The following is an 18,492-nucleotide window of genomic DNA, read 5'->3' as shown; positions in this document are numbered from 1 at the left end:
GACCCGCCGTAGAACTCACACCAGCAGGCGTGAAAGAAGAGTCTCCTGGGCCTGTGCTGTGTCAATTCCAGTCAAGGTGCAGGTTGTGAAGGGTGTTACACAGGTAACATGACCTGCAGAAGCCGGTCCCCTCTCACCCGGATCCTCAGTTGTCTTAATACCACCCCCATTCCCAGCCCCCCACCCCATCCATCACTGCATTAGCTAACAGATTTTCAAGTCCTCAGATTTCTCACTTGGACAAGTAACTATACATCGAAACAAGTATTGATGGCCAGACATCTTATTCTCCCACCCCTACCCCCTTGCCTGCCTCCTGCTGGGCATCAGGAGGGCTTAGCTAGTTTGTACCTTGAAGCCACCCCCTTCCCCACAAGAAGGGACTCTCATTTTCTGGCATTGGGATCTGAACCCTCTTCAGAGCCCCCCACCTCAGGCGGTTGTCTGTATGTCGTTAATAAACTGCGAACCCCCAACAATCCTTCCCAGTGTCTCTCTTAAACCCCTCATGCGCGACTTTTCACAGGAGTCGTTGAGAAATGGTGGGGACCGGGACTCCAAGGGTTCTCTCAGCCCTTAGTCTAAAGGTCCTGGAAGGCACAACCTCCGGCACTCCTATGGGAGGACGACCCAGGACTTCAGGCCTTTGGGGCTAGGAGGAATATGAGAGTTTTCTCTTCCCGCAGATCCTAGCCCCGGTTCCTCTGGATGGCCTTGCCCAAATAGCTGTGTGGGTACTTACTTGCCCTTAACCAAGTTGGCGCAGGCGGCTTCACGCGGGAACACGTGACCCTCCCAGGCCCCGCCCTCGACCTCCCTAGGAGAGCGAGGCTAAAAGCCCAACCGCTGGACGGTGGGCAGCCAGACCAGCATGTCCCCAAAGTTGAGTGCGTGCTGGGTTGTGCTGGGCCCGCTGCTGTGCAGCTGCGCGCTGGCACTGCAGGGCGGGATGCTCTTCCCCGTGGAGACCCCCTCGCGGGAGCTCAAGGTGCTGGACGGACTGTGGCACTTCCGCGCGGACTTCTCCGAAAACCGGCTGTTGGGATTCGAACAGCAGTGGTACAGGCAGCCGCTGCGGGAGGTGTGCGCTCCCGGGGGGTACCCGGGTTCTGGAAGCTTCCGGAAGCCGGGGGATGGGAGGAGGGGTGCCTGTACCCGGAGATCCCCTTCCCTTGTGCCAGTCTAGAGGAGGTTATGGGTTTGCAGGCTGGGGAGAGGAGCGGCCTGACGAGGAAGTGGGACCTCACATGCCCCAGAACCACATGGACTCCAGGGATTCTGCTAGGCGAACGCTGCCCCAGGCAACGGATTTTTAAAAAAGCTTTTCATTGTATTTCATTGTGCTGGGGGTTGAACCCAGGACCTTGTGTATTCATGTCACTACTGAGCCTTTTGTTCTTGTTTTGAAACTGTCTCATTCTGTAACCCCGGCTGGCCTGGCTAGCCCGGTGAGTTTCCTGCTCCAGTTTTCTGGCATGTTGGAGTGGATGTTTGTACTTGCCTCCTGCACGCTCTGGCACAGCTAGTGAGAAGCAGACCCCTAGCAGTGTGCACGCAGTCATTGGTGATGCTGCCCACCACAATGATTTGGGGTGGGGATAGAGGAGGGGAGAGCTAGTAGCCTTGCCGGTCTTTGGGGTTGCAAGATTCAGATAAAGGACATGACTTAGCACCCAGCCAGCGGAGGATCCCATCTCTGCTCTCCCTTCCTAACTGGGCAGGGTTGGTGCAGGAGCAGGTTGAAGAAAACCTGTGTGCTCACTGCCTCCGCCTCTCCGGGATTCATTCATTTATTCCTTCGTTCATTCCCCCTCACTTCCTCTTCCCCTCTTTGGCTCTACTCCCTCTTCCCCATATTTCTCTGTCTTCTTTGTTTAATATTTATAATATCTACTTACTTGTGTGTGCATGCGTGTGGGCACCCGTGTGCCACACAGTTCATGTGGAGGTCAGGGGACAACTCACTGGAGTCTGGTCTCTCCTAGGTTCCAGGGATCTACTCAGGTCATGAGGCTTGGTGACTGTGTGTGTGTGTGTGTGTGTGTGTGTGTGTGTGTGTGTTTGAGGTAGCACTCTGGCCCACTTTGACCTCCAACCCATAGCAATCCTGCTGCCTTAACACCCTCACCCCCACTCTCCCCAATCCCTGGTGATAGGGTTACAAGTTATGAGCCTACCACACCTGGTTTAACCACTCAGTTTTCATCTGCCCCACCCAGCATTCAGCAAAGGAGGAAGTAAGGAGGAGAAGTGCCCTCCATGCGCCTTCTCAGTTTCCTCAGCCCAGGGCCCCCTGTGCCCTGCTGTTGGCCTTCCTGTGGTGGCAGGCGGTAGCCATCTGACTCTTACGTCACGGTCTGGGGCTTCCTATCTTAGGCTGGACTGTTTTGGCCCTGGTGCCGTCTGCCTTTTGTGCAAACTGTTCATATACTTCACTTGTCAGCAGGCGACCCACCCACGTGCAGCCCGAGCTTACAGAGTCCCTCCTCTGTGTCCCCGTGCTTCTGGGAAGCGCTGGGGAGTGCAGGCATGAAGAATAGACCTGATTCATGCTGTGTAACCACAGCTGTCCTGAAACTCATTGTGTAGACCAGGCTGGCCTCGTACTCACAGAGATCCGCCTGCCTCTGCCTCCCGAGTGCTGGGATTAAAGGCCTACACCACCACTGCAGGACCTGATTCTTGCTCTTTAGATAGACTCTCGTGTATCCTCTGTATCTAGCAGGCGCTAGATAACCAGGGTATGACCTTGAACTCAGATCTTCCTGGCTGCACCTCCCGGGTGCTGGCACCAGCACCATTGGTTCATGCAGTGCTGGCATTGGCACGCAGGGTCACACACATGATAGGCCAGCACTCTACCAGCTGAGGTACAGCCCCAGTCCATCATGACTCCGGCTCTTCTTTACCTAGTCGGGCCCAACCTTGGACATGCCGGTCCCTTCCAGCTTCAATGACGTCACCCAAGAGGCACGGCTTCGGGACTTTATCGGCTGGGTATGGTACGAACGGGAAGCAGTCCTGCCACAGCGATGGACCCAAGACACAAACACGAGAGTGGTGCTGAGAATCAACAGTGCCCATTACCATGCCATTGTGGTCAGTGTAGGGCACGGCTGGCTGGGGCAGGGGGTGGGGTGAGGCGGGGGGGGGGGGGGGGGGGGGGGAAGCAACCTGGGCTGTCGAGTCTGTGCCGTGGGTCACAGAAAGGGTTCACTTCCGTTGCCCTCGGCTCATATTTCCTTGTGTCTATAGTGGGTGAATGGGATACATGTGGTGGAGCATGAAGGGGGTCACCTCCCCTTTGAAGCCGACATCAGCAAGCTGGTCCAGACTGGACCCCAGACCACCTGCCGAATCACGATCGCCATCAACAACACACTGACCCCTCACACCCTCCCACCAGGGTCCATCATCCACAAGACTGATGCCCCGTAAGCAGCATCCTTCCTCTCCCCTCCCCTCCCTGTCCCGTGGACTCCCTTATCGGGAGGGTGACTTTAGCCCCGGATCTGCGGAGACCACAGAATACATGCTGGTTAAATGTCAGAGGAAGCAGAGGGCTGGGAAGATGGCTCAGTGGGTGGTATACTCCCTGTGTAAGCATGGGGACATGAGCTTACAGTCCAGGCACCCATGGAAGAATGGATGTGACAGGTTGTAGCTGTCATTCCAGTGTTCTTCTGTGGGCCTGTGTCGAGATAAGAGGTGGAGATGGGATTCTTTGAAGTTCTCAGGCCAGCTACAACAAGGGACCCTGTCTGGAGGTAGAAGGCAAGAGTCAGTACCTGAGGTTGCCCCCTGTTTCCACATGGGTATTGTGGTACACACACACACACACACACACACACACACACACACACACGATTAAAAGATCCAGGAGCCAGGCAGTGGTGGGGCACGCCTTTAATCCCAGCACTTGGGAAGCAGAGGCAGGCAGAGTTCAAGGCCAGCCTGGTCTACAGAGTAAGTTCCAGGACAGGCTCCATAGCTACTGAGAAACCCTGTCTCGCAAAACCAAAAAACCCCCACAGGAAAGGAACCATCAACCTTCATTTTTCTACCCTAGATTTCCCAAGAATTACTTTTTCCAGAACACAAGCTTTGACTTCTTCAACTATGGGGGACTGCATCGGTCTGTGGTCCTCTACACCACGCCTACCACCTACATCGACGACATCACTGTGACCACTGATGTGGAACAAGAAGTCGGTAAGGGCTCCTGGCAGTGGGGAGTCTACCTCTAAGAAAAAAGGCTTCAAGCATCTCCCCAGCGTCACCTGCTTCAAAACCCTCAGGGGACGAGACCCAGACTGCCTGAGTTAACAAGGCCTTCAGAAGTAACCCACCACGTGAGGACCAGTTAGAAGGGTGGTCTTGTCTGGAGTAACATAGCCAAGCTACTGAGTCACTTGGCCCCTCCCCTGTTGTACCACCCCCTAGCCGCTCCTCCCTGCACAGTAAGCTGAAAAAGAAAAACATCAAGCAGTTGTTTGCTGGGGTCTTGGGGCCTGAGAGGACTTGTGGGAATGGTAAAGTCCTATCCGTTTCTGTCCCCATCTCTTGTTTCCCACAGGACTGGTGAATTACTGGATTTCCGTCCAGGGAGACGAACATTTCCAGCTAGAAGTACGTCTTTTGGATGAGGATGGCAAAGTCGTGGCCCAGGAAACGGGGGAACAGGGCCAACTTCGGGTCCCTAGCGCCAACCTCTGGTGGCCTTATCTGATGCATGAGCATCCAGCCTACCTGTACTCCTTGGAGGTAATGGGGATTTGGATCTTGGGCCAAGAAAAGGCCCTTTGCTGCCACCTGGTGACTGTAGTTTCACTAAGCAGTCCAGGACAGGTAGCTAGCTAGGCAGGCACTGTCCTAAATTCCCAGCTTGCCTATCCCTTGGAAAGTCCTGAGATTATGTTCTTAAAGACAGAGACTATAATTTCGGCATCTCAGCTGAAGCAGGATAGCAGGATACACAGGTCCTTTTTAGCCAGGCCCAGGGGTATGGGATAATAGGATCAAATGAGTATAGGGGTTGAGGTTAGCCTGGTCTACATAGTGAAACCCTGCCTCAAAAAAAAAGGCAGTGATAACGCACACCTTTAATCCTAGCACTCAAGGCAGAGGCAGGCGGATCTCTGTGAGTTCAAGGCCAGCCTGGTAAACAGAGCAAGTTCTAGGATAGGTTCCAAAGCTACAGAGAAGCCCTGTCTCAAAAAGAAAAAAATCCAAAAAGCAAAATAGCCAGCTAGACATGGAGGTGCATAGGCAGGAGAGTCAGGAGTTCAGGGTCATCCTTAGCTTCAAGTGAATTTGAGGCCAGCCTAGGACACACAGGTCTGATTTGAAAGGAAAGGTGGGTTGGTGGTGGTGCACCCCAGCACTCAGGAGGCAGAGGCAGGTGGATCTCTGTGAGTTCGAGGCCAGCCTGGTCTACAGAGCAAGTTTCAGGACAGCCAGGGTTATACAGAGAAACCCTGTCTTGAAAAAAAATAAAAGTTCCAAAGTGTCATGCATGGGACGAGTCCTTCCTGTCGGGAAGGATGAGGCTCAGTCTACCTGGGTGCCCCTGCCCGGCACATTGGTCTCCTAGGTGAGAATGGCAACAACTGTGTCTGAGTCTGACTTCTACACCCTCCCTGTTGGGATTCGAACAGTGGCTGTCACCGAGAGCAAGTTTCTCATAAATGGGAAGCCTTTCTATTTCCACGGCGTCAACAAGCATGAGGATTCGGATGTGAGTTGTGACTGGTATTCCCGTGTGGGATGTTGGGAGTTCATGTGCTCTAAAGAGGCTGTCATGGGCTTGGGTGTGTGAACTGAGCAGAGATGGGAATAGGGAGGTGTCTCTATAGGGGCTGGGGCTTCAGAAGAAAGCGGGTATTCTCCAGTGATAAGGGCAGAGGTCACACAGCCCTGCTGTCCCCCAGATCCGAGGGAAGGGCTTCGATTGGCCACTGCTGATGAAGGATTTCAACCTAATCAAATGGCTTGGTGCCAACTCCTTCCGCACCAGCCACTACCCCTACGCGGAGGAGGTCCTTCAGCTCTGTGATCGATACGGAATTGTGGTCATTGATGAGTGCCCTGGTGTGGGCATCAAGTTGCCGTGAGTGCCCCTCACTGCCCACACTGCCCAGCCCGCCCGGCTCTTCTCAGAGCCCTTGGTTGACCCTTTCCTTTCTGCCTCCACAGCCAGAGTTTTGGCAACGAGTCTCTTCGGCACCACCTAGAGGTGATGGACGAGCTGGTTCGCAGGGACAAAAATCACCCTGCAGTTGTGATGTGGTCTGTGGCCAATGAGCCTGCTTCTGCTCTGAAACCTGCTGCTTATTATTTCAAGTGAGTACCCTTCCTCCCCGGGGCTGACTCAGGCCTGTGGCCGTGGCCCTTTGACCTGGCTCAACCTCCATAGGCAGCCAGGAGCGTGGAAGTCAGCCTTGAAGGGGTAGATGAACACCGCCAATGTCGGTGTCCCCTCCTTGCCCATCATTTCTGAGAACCCAAATCAGCCTACCCAAAGTGTGGTTTTTCCACCCATTAAGACCCTCTTAGACATACCTGGAAGGAAATCCAGAGCTCCCTTTGATACACAGAACTTTGGATTTTATATATTGTTTTTGAGACAGAGTCTTGCTGTGCGTCCCTTGCTATGCATCAGCCTTGCACTGATCCTTTTGACCCTGCCCTCTGAGTGCTGGGATCACAGGCATGGCGCCTTAAGTCTGACAATGTTTTTGGTTTTAGATTTATTTGTACTTTATTTGTATGTGCCATGGCATGTGGAGGCCAGAGGATAGCCTGTAGGAATGGGTTCTCTCTTTCCACCATGTGAGTCCTGGGGCTTGAACTCAAGTCAACGGGGCTTGGCAGGAGGTGTTTTTAACCACTGACTCATCTATTCAGCCCCTTTTCTTGTTTTCTTTTCTTTTTTTTTTAAATTTATTTATTTATTATGTATACAATGTTCTGTCTGCATGTGTGCCTGCCCGCCAGAAGAGGGCACCAGATCTCATAGATGTTTGTGAGCCACCATGTGGTTGCTGGGAATTGAACTCAGGACCTCTGGAAGAGCAGCCAGTGCTCTTAACCTCTGAGCCATCTCTTCAGTACCCCCCCTTTTTTTTCAAACAAAGTCCCAAGTAGTATAGGCTGGTCTCAAATTTGTTGCGTAGCCAAAATTGGCCTTGAATTCCTAATCCTTCTTTCTCTACTTCCTTCTTGGTGCTAGGATTACAGGTGTGCTCCATCACACCTGGCCTTCATTCGTTCATTTTAGATAGAAACATATGATAAAACTACAGAAAACTACTTTATGATGTTTTGGGTTCATAAAACCAATTTACACAGGCATGAGAATATAAATAGGATTTAAAGTTGTTTTGTGTGAATGGGTATATACCTGCCTATATACCTGTCCCACGTGTGCGTCTTTCCTTCAGAGGCCAGAGGCATCAGTTCCTCAGTAACTGGAGTTATAGCACCATGTGGGTGCTGGGAATTGAGCCCGAGTCCTCGGAAGAGAGCAACCACTGGGCTATCTCTCCAGCACCATAAAAGGGGATTTTTTTTTTTTAATTACACAGAAAGATTTTAAATATTTTCTAATGTTGGGGATCCAGTCCAGGGCCTTCTCTATGCATGCTAGGCAAGTGCTCTACCAGTGAGCTCTACCTCCAGGCCCATTCCTTCATCTGTCACGAGACTGTCACTGCGTCTTTAGGGTGAATTATACCGCTTGTCACAGAGACAACCGAAGCTTCTGATGCTGTATCCCAACTCCACATAGTGAGCTCCTCTGAGTCTGTAGGAGGCAGGCCTGGAGGAATGACCCTCGCTCAGGCCAGTGACGGCTCTGGACACTCAGAGTTCTGCAGAGCTCATGGTTTACAGGGGGCTTCGGGACCAGGGCTAGGTGGATAAGGCTTTTTTCTTGAAGGGGAAGCATATAGCTTACTGAGGCTCCCAAACTTTTTCAGGAGGTGGCAAGGGAGTTGTTAGGGACAGCAGGGATGGGTTAGGACTGGCTGGGCTGAAGTAACCCAGACTGACCTTTGCTGGTTTAGCGCTATTTGGAAAGGGTGGGTTCAGAGCCTAAGACCAAGGGGCCAAACAGGAAGAGTAACGATGAAAAAGACGTAAAAGGGGTTTTTAACGGTGAATGATGGTGATCTGTGCCGTGGAGGCCGGGAATAGGTCCCAAGTACCAAATCTTAACCCTTGACTAGTCCTTCCATTGGGTCTTCTCCTCTCTAGTCCTCATGAGTCAATGGAATTGAACTCAGCACTAATACCTTTGCTTCAGGAGGCTTCCCAACTCTTAGTTTAAATCATGTTCTCCCCCCGTCCCCATTCCCCCATCTGACTGTCTTTCAGGGTGCTACACTCCCTTCCTTTCTGCAGCCTCTTTGGTTTGTACTCATCTCTGCTCTCGCGGCTCCGTGCAGTCATGGCCTTAGCTGGGAGCCACCGCTGATGGGGTGATGGGAAGGAAAGGGAGAGACGGGTGTCTGAGAGTCCCTCCCATCTGACAGCTTGTCTTCTGCCTCCCACTGACAGGACTGTGATCTCCCACACCAAAGCCCTGGACCCCACCCGCCCAGTGACCTTTGTGACCAACGAAAAATACAATGCAGACCTGGGGGTGAGCCTGGGGGTGGGGTGGCCCCCACACTGCCTCTGCTCACCTGTGCTTGACCAGTTCAGCCATTTTCACAAGTGGTTAAAGTGACTAACTTCCTGCTTATCCTCTAGGCGGTGTGGCTTCTAACCCAAGAAGGCTGTGGTAGAGCCAAGGCAATGTACTTGTTTGTAGACTTGGGCTTTTTGAAAGATGATTTTTATTAGCATCTATTTATATTCTATATATAGTTATTTTACACATATAACAAAATATAATAAGCCTGTTATACATAACAACAGGCTTACTATATTTTCCTATGTGTATATAGTGGATTTGATCATAGCCACTCATTCCCTCCCTTGTCCACCTCATCCTCCCACTGATCCCTTTCCTCCCTTCAACTTCCATGTTTGTTGGCTCATTTGTTTGTAGACAGAATGCCACTATGTAGCCTAATCTGGCCTAGAACTCAAAATCCTCCTAGCTCTAGGTTATAGGTGTGAGCCAGCATGCTGGTCAGACTCATTCCCCCCCCCCCATTTTTTTAAATTAATTTTATGAACTTCAACAGGCAGGCACGGTGCTGGAGCAGTAGCTGAGAGCTCATATCTTGCACACAGCCACATCTGCTTTCTATCCTGACTTTGAGGGGGGCCGCTCTTGTCCTAGGCCCCGCATGTGGACGTGACTGTGTGAACAGCTACTTCTCTTGGTATCATGACTGGGCAGCTGGAGGTGGTTCAGCCACTTGGAATGAAACGTCAAAACCCACCCCCAGGGATAAGTCTCCCCCACAAGGCCACACCTCCTCATCCTTCCCAAACTGTTCCACCAACTGTAGACCAAGAATTATAACATGAGCCTATGTAGACTATCCTCATTCAAACCCACAGTATGAACTCCTGGTCACCGAGCCATCTCTTCAGCACCTACCTTCCCCTTTAATTTTTTTTTTTTTTTTTTCGAGACAGGGTTTCCCTGTAGTTTCTAGTGCCTGTCCTGGAACTAGCTCTTGTAGACCAGGCTGGCCTCGAACTCAGAGATCCGCCTGCCTCTGCCTCCCGAGTGCTGGGATTAAAGGCGTGCACCACCACCTCCTGGCTCCCCCTTTAATTTTTTGAGACAGGGTCTTGTTGAGACAGTCATTTCCTTATGAATAAGAAAGCCTTGTCAGGGAACTGGAGACTTCGCTTATTGGTCAAGAGCACTTGTTGCTCTTAAAGAGGACCAGAGTTAGGTTTTTAGCAACCACATGATGGTGGCTCATAAATATCTTGTTCCAGGGGATCTGACACCTCTTGATGCATATACAAATATACAGGGAAAACACTCATTTATAAATATCTAAAAATAATTAATAACAAAAGTCTTGTTATCCCTGGCTTCTCTATATCTCTAGAACCCACCCTTAAAAAAAAAACAAAACAGAGTTTGCATTGAGGCCCGGGTGCTGGCTATTCCAGCACTTACCCATCTTCTCTGTGGGTGGGGATGGCTTTGCTGGGTGCCCTGTGCCTGGCCTCTTTACCTGGAGTGTGCTTTATGAAGTGACACTCCTTGACCCTCCAAAGCTTTCTGCTGCTTGCAGCTTCCCACTACCACAGCCTGGAGAGGATCTGAGGTCCCTTGGGAAAGCACTCACCATTCAAAGGGTAGCTTTGGAGCCGAGCAGTGTGGCCTGAAGGAGACATGCCTAGGTAACACTGGAGGCCAGCCAGTTAGATGCAGAACTCTTCCCTGCTGTTCAGACACATTCCTGTCCCTTCCCTGTGGACCCTCATCACTGCTAGGGAAAAATCTAGCCAGTCTGCTGCTCACAGCATTGCCTTCTCAATTGTGGCTCAGAGGAGACTCTGAGGGGCTGGCAATGTGGCTCAGTGGTACAGCCTGTGCTTAACACCAACAAGCCCTTGGGTTGCACCCCCAGCACGCACGTGCACACACACACATACACACACACACACACACACACACACACACACACACACACACACACCATCCTCCAAAAGAATAAAGAGCAAGAGATGTAGCTTAATCAATAAGAATGTTTGCCTCAAGTTCCTGACTTGATCCCCAGCAAGGCAGAAAACTAGGTGTAGACAGGGCACCCCTGTGACCCCAGCACTTGGGAGGTGAAAGCAGGCAGATCATCAGTCCAGGTCAGTGCTGGCTACATAGGGAGCTTGAAGTCAGCTTGGGCTAGCTAAGGGTCTCAAAACCCGAACTGTGAAGAGAAAAGCTATCTGCTCTTCAAGTTGGGTCATATCTCCAGGCAAGGCCACAGCAGACCAGGGACAGGAAGGAGCAAACTCCAACAAGGTCCGAGACTGGATGGCGCCCTGCTGTACTTCCAGCCATGGCCCAGTGGGAGCCTCCATGTAGAATTGCAGACTGGCCCCATGAGGGTCTGCTCTTGGCTTTATTCCCTACATGTTGGGTCGGATCACCTACATCGTCTGCATTCTAGTCTGACCTTGAAGAGATAGTCAGCATGGGGGGCAAACTCACTTGACTGCTCTTGTCCTAGGCCCCATACGTGGACGTGGTCTGTGTGAACAGCTACTTCTCCTGGTATCATGATTCTGGGCATCTTGAGGTGATCCAGCCACAGCTGAAGAGCCAGTTTGAGAACTGGTATAAGACTTACAAGAAGCCAATTATCCAGAGCGAATATGGAGCAGACACAATTGCCGGCTTTCACCAGGTAAACAGTGTAGACAGTTTCATCACCACTTACCACAGTGGTGACTCTACCTATCTCTTTGGGCTGTCCCTGCCCTCAGGTGGGCTAGGGACTCAGCCTTCGCTCTCAGGCACCTTCCCAGCTCTACACACACTGTGCCCCTGCATGCAGGCCTCTGCTTGGCTTGTGTGAGTTCCAGAGGCAGCCCCACTTTTAGCTTTGTTTCCATACCACCACCCCCAACCCGCTATCCACATTGGGTTTCTTTTTTTTCTTCTTCTTTGCAAAGATGTTTGTTCGATGCCCACGCTAGCCTCAAACTCACAATCTCCCTTAGTCTCTTGAGTGCTGGGGCGACAGATGTGAGCTTCCACATCTGGCCCTTTTTGTTTTTCTTTTGTTTTAGGTATTTCAAGACAGGATTTCTCTGTCTAACAGCCCTGGCTGTCCTGGAACTAGCTCTTGTAGACCAGACTGGCCTCGAACTCACAGAGAGAGACCCACCTGCCTCTGCTTCCCAAGTGCTGGGATTAAAGGCTCCAATAATGACTTTCTAAGATTCTTGGCCTGTGGGCTGGAGAGATGGCTCAGAGCACTTGCTGCCCTTCTAGAGGATCTCAGTTTGGTTCCCAGTACCCACATCGGGTAGTTTACAACTGCTTGTAACTCCATTCTGAGAGGATGTGATGCCTTCGTTAGGCCTCCACGGGTACCTGCATGGCTGTAGTGCACACACAGATACACAATTTAAAAAATGAACAAACCTTTTTTTAAAAGTGATTTTCAGGCTGCGTGATGGCACACACCTTTAATCCCAGCACTTGGGAGGCAGAGGCAGGTGGACTGCTATGAGTTCAAGGCTAGCCTTGTCTACAGAGTGAGTTCCAGGACAGCCAAAGCTATACAGAGGAAACCTCTCTCTAAAAACCAAAAAGTAATTTTCAGCCTGGGAGAAGGTAGCTCAGCTGGCAGAATGCTTGTTCAGCATGCATGGAGTTCAACGTGCTGTGCTCTCCCTGCACACACAAGCCCCTGTGTTTGTGCATGGCTGTAACACTAGCACCGGGAAGTGGGGACAAAAGAATCTGGATCATCCTTGCCTACAAGAGTTTGAGACTAGTCTGGATACAGAAAACCCTGTCTCAAGCAAACAAACAAACACACATTCTCCTGTCGAGACAGGTGTTGGTAGCAGCTTCTGGGATCTGAGATGTAGGTAGTAGACTAAATTGATCCTAATTTATATAGCCACGTGCGGCTTGTAGCTACTGTATTAGCGTGGGTCTACTCCCATTACAAATCATGATGGGCAAGGTGGCACAAGTCTGTTCTACCACTTGGGTGGAAGCGGAATGAGCTCAAGGCTAGCCTCAGCTATATGCTTAGTTGCAGGCTAGCCTGGGCTACGTGAGATGACTCAGATAAAGTGCTTGCTATAAAGCATGATGACCAGGACCCACATAATGCCAGGTGTGGTGGTACACATCTGTAATCCCAGTCCCCACCCGGTGCACAAAGTGGTGAACAAGAGACCTTCTCTCAAACAAGGCGGAAGGCAAGGACTGACAGCTATCCTCGGACTTCTCTATGCCTGCGCCCATGCACATACACATACTTGTACCTACTTCATACACAAGAATTTTTAAAATTTAATGATTTCTTTTTAATGTGCATTGGTATTTTGCTTGCATGAATTTCTGTGTAAGGGTATCAGATGCCCTGGAATTGGGAGTTACAGTTGTGAGTTGTCTTGTGGGTGCTGAAACTGAACCAGGATCCTCTGAAAGAACAGCCAATACTCTTAACCTCTGAGCCATTTCTCCAGCCCCCTACATAAGTTTTTTAAAAATTTTTTAGGCTAGGGATACAGTGCAATGTACAGGGCCTACCTATCTTGCACAAGGCCCTGGGTTCAATCCCCAGCACTGTCAAAAAAATTTTAATTATGTGTATGTCTGTGTGACTGACTGTATGTAGGTAGATATGTGCATGTGTCAGGGTGCCCCGAGGCCAGAGGTGTCAGAGTCCCCTGGAGCTGGATTCACAGGTGATCGTCAGCCACCTACCACAGGAGATGGGAACTGAACTTGGGTGCTGTGCAGAAACAGTACACTCTTAACCACCACGCCATCTCCTCAGCCGCTTATGGATAGACTTTAAAATAACAACACTAAAAGTCAGTCCCACACGAAGGAGCTGCTGTGGCAGGGTGACTGCATGTCAGAGGACAGTCTAGGCCACCCCCAGGCTGGGTCGTAAGGTCCTATCTTGAAAATAAAACCAAAAAAGAAACACACGCCCTGCCCCACAACAAACTTTTTGACAGTTGAGGTAAGCACATATCTTACTTCCTAAGTACTTTAAAGGTTTTTTAAATATTTATTTATTATGTACATAATATTCTGTCCGTGTGTATGCCTGCAGGTGCCAGAAGAGGGCACCAGACCCCATTACAGATGGTTGGGAATTGAGCTCAGGACCTTTGGAAGAGCAGGCAATGCTCTTAACCTCTGAGCCATCTCTCCAGCCCCAGTACTTTAAAGTTTTAAGAGCAGCTAGGGCTGGGGACTGTGGGGTGGCTTCAGCAAGGAAAGTACTTGTTCTGTGACCATGAGGAGGAGAGCTCAGCTCCCCACCACCCAGGTAGGCTCCAGGCTGGTGTGGCAGGCTTCCTGTAATCCCTCTGTTCCAGTGGTCGGAGATGGGATCCCCAGCAAATAACTGGACTAAATGGAACAAGAGACCCCAACTCAATTATTTAAGGTAGAATATAATTAAAAATCATCTGATTTCCAATCACATGCAAATGAGGGAGAGGGGTCACCTGGGTGCTGTTGTGGCGGATAAGACTTGGGGGAGAGTGGAAGTCAGAGAGAATGAATATACACAGTTTAGTTAACCTGAGCAGTCAGGGTGGTAACAGCCCAGTTACTTGGGAGGCTGAGGCAGGGTAGCAAGGTCAAGGCCAGCCTGAGCAGTTTAGGGGTACCCTGTCTCAAAACTGGATTTTGTTTTGTTTTTGTGGGACAGGGTTCCTCTGGGTAGCCCTGGCTGTCCTGGAACTCGCTGTGTAGACCAGGCTAGCCTTGAACTCAGAGATCCACCTAACTCTGCCTTTAAAGAGTGCTGGGATTAAAGGTGTGTGCCAACCCCACCACCCAGCTGGATCTCTAATTTTTATCTAACACTTCAGTCCCAACTCTGACATTCCCTTTGTCTTGAATCTCAGGATCCACCTGTCATGTTCAGTGAGGAGTACCAGAAAGCTCTCCTGGAGAATTATCATTTGGTTTTCGATCAGAAACGAAAAGAATATGTGGTTGGAGAACTCATTTGGAATTTTGCTGACTTTATGACCAACCAGTGTAAGTGTCTGTTAGGTTTATGGGTTTTTCTCAGGTTGGCTTTTCCAGTTATACTGGAAATGGGGCTGGGGAGATGTTTAGGTAGTAAAGTACTTGCTTTGGTCTATTTTACATTTAGTTAAAATGGGTTCAGCTCACCTCCAACTCTTGGTAGGGTCTCACTATGCAACCCCGGCTGACCTGTAGACCAGGCTGGCCTGGAACTCAGTGATCTGATTGTCTCTGCCTCCTAGGTGCTAGGATTAAATGTGTGCTCCTCCATAGTATTTTAAACTTTACTACATTTTTATTTAGCATGTGGGGGAGTAGGTGGGAGATTTGATGTGCCCTAAGACACAAGTAGAAGCTAGACAACTTTGGGGAGTCTGCTTGCTCTACCATGTGGGTGCCTGTGATTGAATTTGGGGTGATTAGGTTTAATGACAAGCTCTTTGCTCTCTGAGTCATCTTATCGATCCCCCTTGGGTTTTTTTTTGTTGTTGTTGTTTTTTTTTAAAGCACCAATCAGAGTAATAGGAAACAAGAAGGGGATCTTCACTCGTCAAAGACAGCCCAAAAGTGCAGCGTTTATTTTGCGAGAGAGATATTGGAGGATTGTCAGTGAAACCATGGATCACCATTCAGTGCCAATGACTCAGTGTTTGGGAACCAGACCATTTACATTCTAAAGCTAGAACTACCTCACTGCAGATGCAACCTCTAATGAGACAAATGAAAGGCATTTTCTCAACAGAGCAGGTATCCCCAGACAGTTCCTGGTTCCAGAGTTTCTTTACTTTGGATTTGTGATCTGCTAGAAGGGAACATTATTGGTGATAATAAAGCCTTTCTTGTATGGGAATGCCTTGCGTATGAGTATCTGTGCTTGAGCTCAGTAGAGCGTGCTGAGAACTGAGGTCATTTCTACTGAGGTTTTGGTATCAGGCTCTGGGCACTCACACATCCTTAAAAGATAAGGTAAGGGGCTGGAGAAGTGGCTCAGAGGTTAACAGTGTGGGCTGTTCTTTCAGAGATTCCAAGTTCAAGTCCTAGCACTTGGCAGACAACTGCGATTACAAACTCCATTCCAGTGGTGGCGCACGCCTTTAATCCCAGCACTCAGGAGGCAGAGGCAGGAGGATCTCTGTAAGTTTGAGGCCAGCCTGGTCTACAGAGCGAGTTCCAGGACAGTCAGAGCTGATACACAGAGAAACCCTGTCTCAAAACAAAACAAAACAACAACAACAACAAAAAAAACCCTCCATTTCCTAGGTGATACAAAAGCCCTCTTTTGGCCTCTGCAGGTATCACATACATGTGGTGTACAGACATATATGTGGGAAAAATAGCCATACATGTAAAATAAAATAAAGTTTTTCAAGACATGGTTTCTCTGTGTAGCTCTGGCTGTCCTGGAACTCACTCTGCACACTAGGCTGGCCTCAAAATAGCCATCTGCCTCTGCCTCCTAAATGCTGGGATTAAAGGTGTACACCACCACCCACCCGGTTAATTTTGGTTTCCAAGTGCTACAGGTGACAGATATTCACTGTCCCAACTCCCATGCTTGGGCATCAAAACTGTCTAGTCTTGACCCAATAAGAGTCAAAGACTCAGCTGGGTGGTGGTGGCATATACATATACCTTTAATCCCTCCCAGCACTTGGGATGTGGAGGCAGGAGGATTTCTGTGAGTTTGAGGCCAGCCTGAGCAAAAAAGAGAGTCCCAGGACAACCAGAGCTGTCTGAAAAAAACGAAGACTCCACTCATTAAACTCCACAAAGGAGCTGGGTGGAGTGGCACATGGGAGGCAAAGGCAGGCAGACCTGTCTCAGAACAAACGCCCCACAGATTAGCCACAGTTCCATGGGTATTCACATACAAAGAGAAGTCCCTATATAGTGCAGCAACTGACAGACCACTTTCCATGACTGAGAGGACAAGTGATTCAAATACGAGTCTCTGAATTGTGACCGCAATGCCAGCTAGTCTTTGGGTATATACGTATGCTTGTGGAGGCCAGAAAAACAATCTCAGGTGCTATCCACCTTGGTTTTTGAGACAGAGTCTCAGACTAGGGAAGAATTCATTCAGTTTAGCTTGTCTCCCCAGTGTTGAAATTATAAGCACATGCCATCGGTCCCAGCCCAGCTCTGAGGTGAGTTCTGAGAGCTGAACCCAGGGTTCTTATGCATGTACCGCAAGTACTTTACTGTCTCCACAGGCTTCTTTATAACTTGACAGGGTGGATTTGGGTAGAAGCCCAATGGCTCTCAGCAATGCCACTGGCGAGGACCTGGCTCTTTAAACAGGGACTATATGAGTGTTCTGTGGCTGGGATTTGTCCCTGTATCCCTGGTGCAGAGGCTCCACTGAGACAAGGGTATATACAGCACAGTATTCTTCCCTGTCTAAAACACCTGAAGAAGCTGAATAGCCAATAGTGAGACAGGAGAGAGAAACAGGCGGGGCTGGCAGGCAGAAAGGATAAATATGAGAAGAACTCTGGGAGAAGAGGGAGCGAGAAGAGGAGAGAGGGACATCAGGGCCAGCCACCCAGCTACCCAGTCAGCTACAGAGCAAGAGTGAAAGTAAGATACACAGAATTAAGAAATGGTAAAATTCCAGAGGTAAAAGGTAGTCAGGATAATTTAAGATGAGAAAAGCTGTCAAGCAACAAGCCAAGCTAAGGTTGGACATTTATAAGTAAGAATAAGCCTCTGTGTATGATTTATTTGGGAGCTGGGTGGTAGGCCCCCCGAAAAGCCAAGAGTAAAAAGTAAAACAATAAACAACAAACTATAGGGATGGAAAAATCAAAGAAAGCTATGGAAAGACATCCTAAAACAGTCTATGTAACATCTATTGTCAACACCACCACCACCTCCCTTTTATCTGTATGAGTGTTTTGCCTGAATGTATGTCTCTGCACCACCGCATTTGCACACTTGGTTCTTGAGATCAGATCCCCGGGAACTGGAATTACAGATGGTTGTGATCTTCCATGCAGGTGCTAAGAGTCAAACCTAGGTCCTCTTGAAGAGCAACCAGTGCTCTTAACCCCTGAGCCATTCTTTGTCAGTTGTTTTTTGAGGCAGCATCCTACACGGCCTAGGCTGGCCTCCAACTCAGTATGTAGTTGAAGATGCCCTCAAACTCCTGATGCTCAAACTTATACCTCCCAGGTCCTGGGATGACAGACATGTGCCACCAATATCTGGCTTTTTGCCTTTTTTTTTTTTCCCGCTGATGGGAATTAAGCTTAGAGCACACTAAACAAATGCTTTTCTGTTGAGCTATGTCCCCAGCTCAACTGTCATGGACTTTTTAACCTCTGGAGCTGTACTTACAGGTGGTTGCGAGACACCATGTCAGCAATGGGAACTGAACCTAGGTCCTCTGCAACAGCAGCAAGTGCTCTCTTAACTACTGAGCCATCTTTCTAGCCCCTATCATTGATTTTTTTTGTTTAAAGACAGGGTCTCACCAAGTAACTCTGGCTGTCCTAGAAATATATTATGTAAACCAGGCTGGCCTCAAACTCACAGAATTATGTTTGCCTCTGCTGTGATTAAAGACTAAGCTCCCAAAGCACGCGGCCCTAACATGGATTCTTAACAATCACATATGTAATAAACCCACAGGAATCCAAGAATATAATCCCTAAGAAATCTGCATCACCTATAAATTACCCGGGATTTAAGAGAAAAGGCTTCAAGTTAGTATGTGTAGGGACAGGGTTACAGTACCAGGGATCGGCACATTCTTCCTGACTCGAGACTTCATTCCATCCAGCTTCGTTTTGAAGACTCCACAACGAAGTAAGAATGGCAGCACAATG

General features: G+C 49.5%; 1 protein-coding gene across 3 annotated transcripts; it reads left to right on the top strand.

Moving 5' to 3' along the window:
• The first annotated feature begins 834 nt into the window (after positions 1 to 834).
• Positions 835 to 15,512, top strand: Gusb (glucuronidase beta). 3 transcript variants are annotated; one of them, XM_038345189.2, is made up of 13 exons: positions 835 to 1,081; positions 2,914 to 3,099; positions 3,256 to 3,434; positions 4,070 to 4,212; positions 4,577 to 4,764; positions 5,594 to 5,737; positions 5,931 to 6,109; positions 6,196 to 6,342; positions 8,560 to 8,644; positions 11,151 to 11,327; positions 13,999 to 14,069; positions 14,536 to 14,671; positions 15,170 to 15,309. In XM_038345189.2, the coding sequence occupies exons 1-12, from the start codon at positions 872 to 874 to the stop codon at positions 14,660 to 14,662; spliced, it is 1,836 nt and encodes a 611-aa protein (XP_038201117.1). In that variant the 5' UTR covers positions 835 to 871; the 3' UTR covers positions 14,663 to 14,671; positions 15,170 to 15,309. The 3 variants fall into 3 exon arrangements, with proteins under 3 accessions (XP_038201117.1, XP_038201116.1, XP_038201118.1); XM_038345188.1 differs by lacking the exon at positions 13,999 to 14,069 and having other exon boundaries at positions 839 to 1,081; positions 15,170 to 15,512; XM_038345190.1 differs by lacking the exons at positions 835 to 1,081; positions 3,256 to 3,434; positions 4,070 to 4,212; positions 13,999 to 14,069 and having other exon boundaries at positions 3,033 to 3,099; positions 15,170 to 15,512.
• The last annotated feature ends 2,980 nt before the right edge of the window (positions 15,513 to 18,492 follow it).

This window comes from Arvicola amphibius, chromosome 10 (assembly GCF_903992535.2).
Source record: "Arvicola amphibius chromosome 10, mArvAmp1.2, whole genome shotgun sequence".
Lineage (NCBI taxonomy): Eukaryota > Metazoa > Chordata > Mammalia > Rodentia > Cricetidae > Arvicola > Arvicola amphibius.
This window is presented reverse-complemented; position numbering and strand designations above follow the sequence as displayed.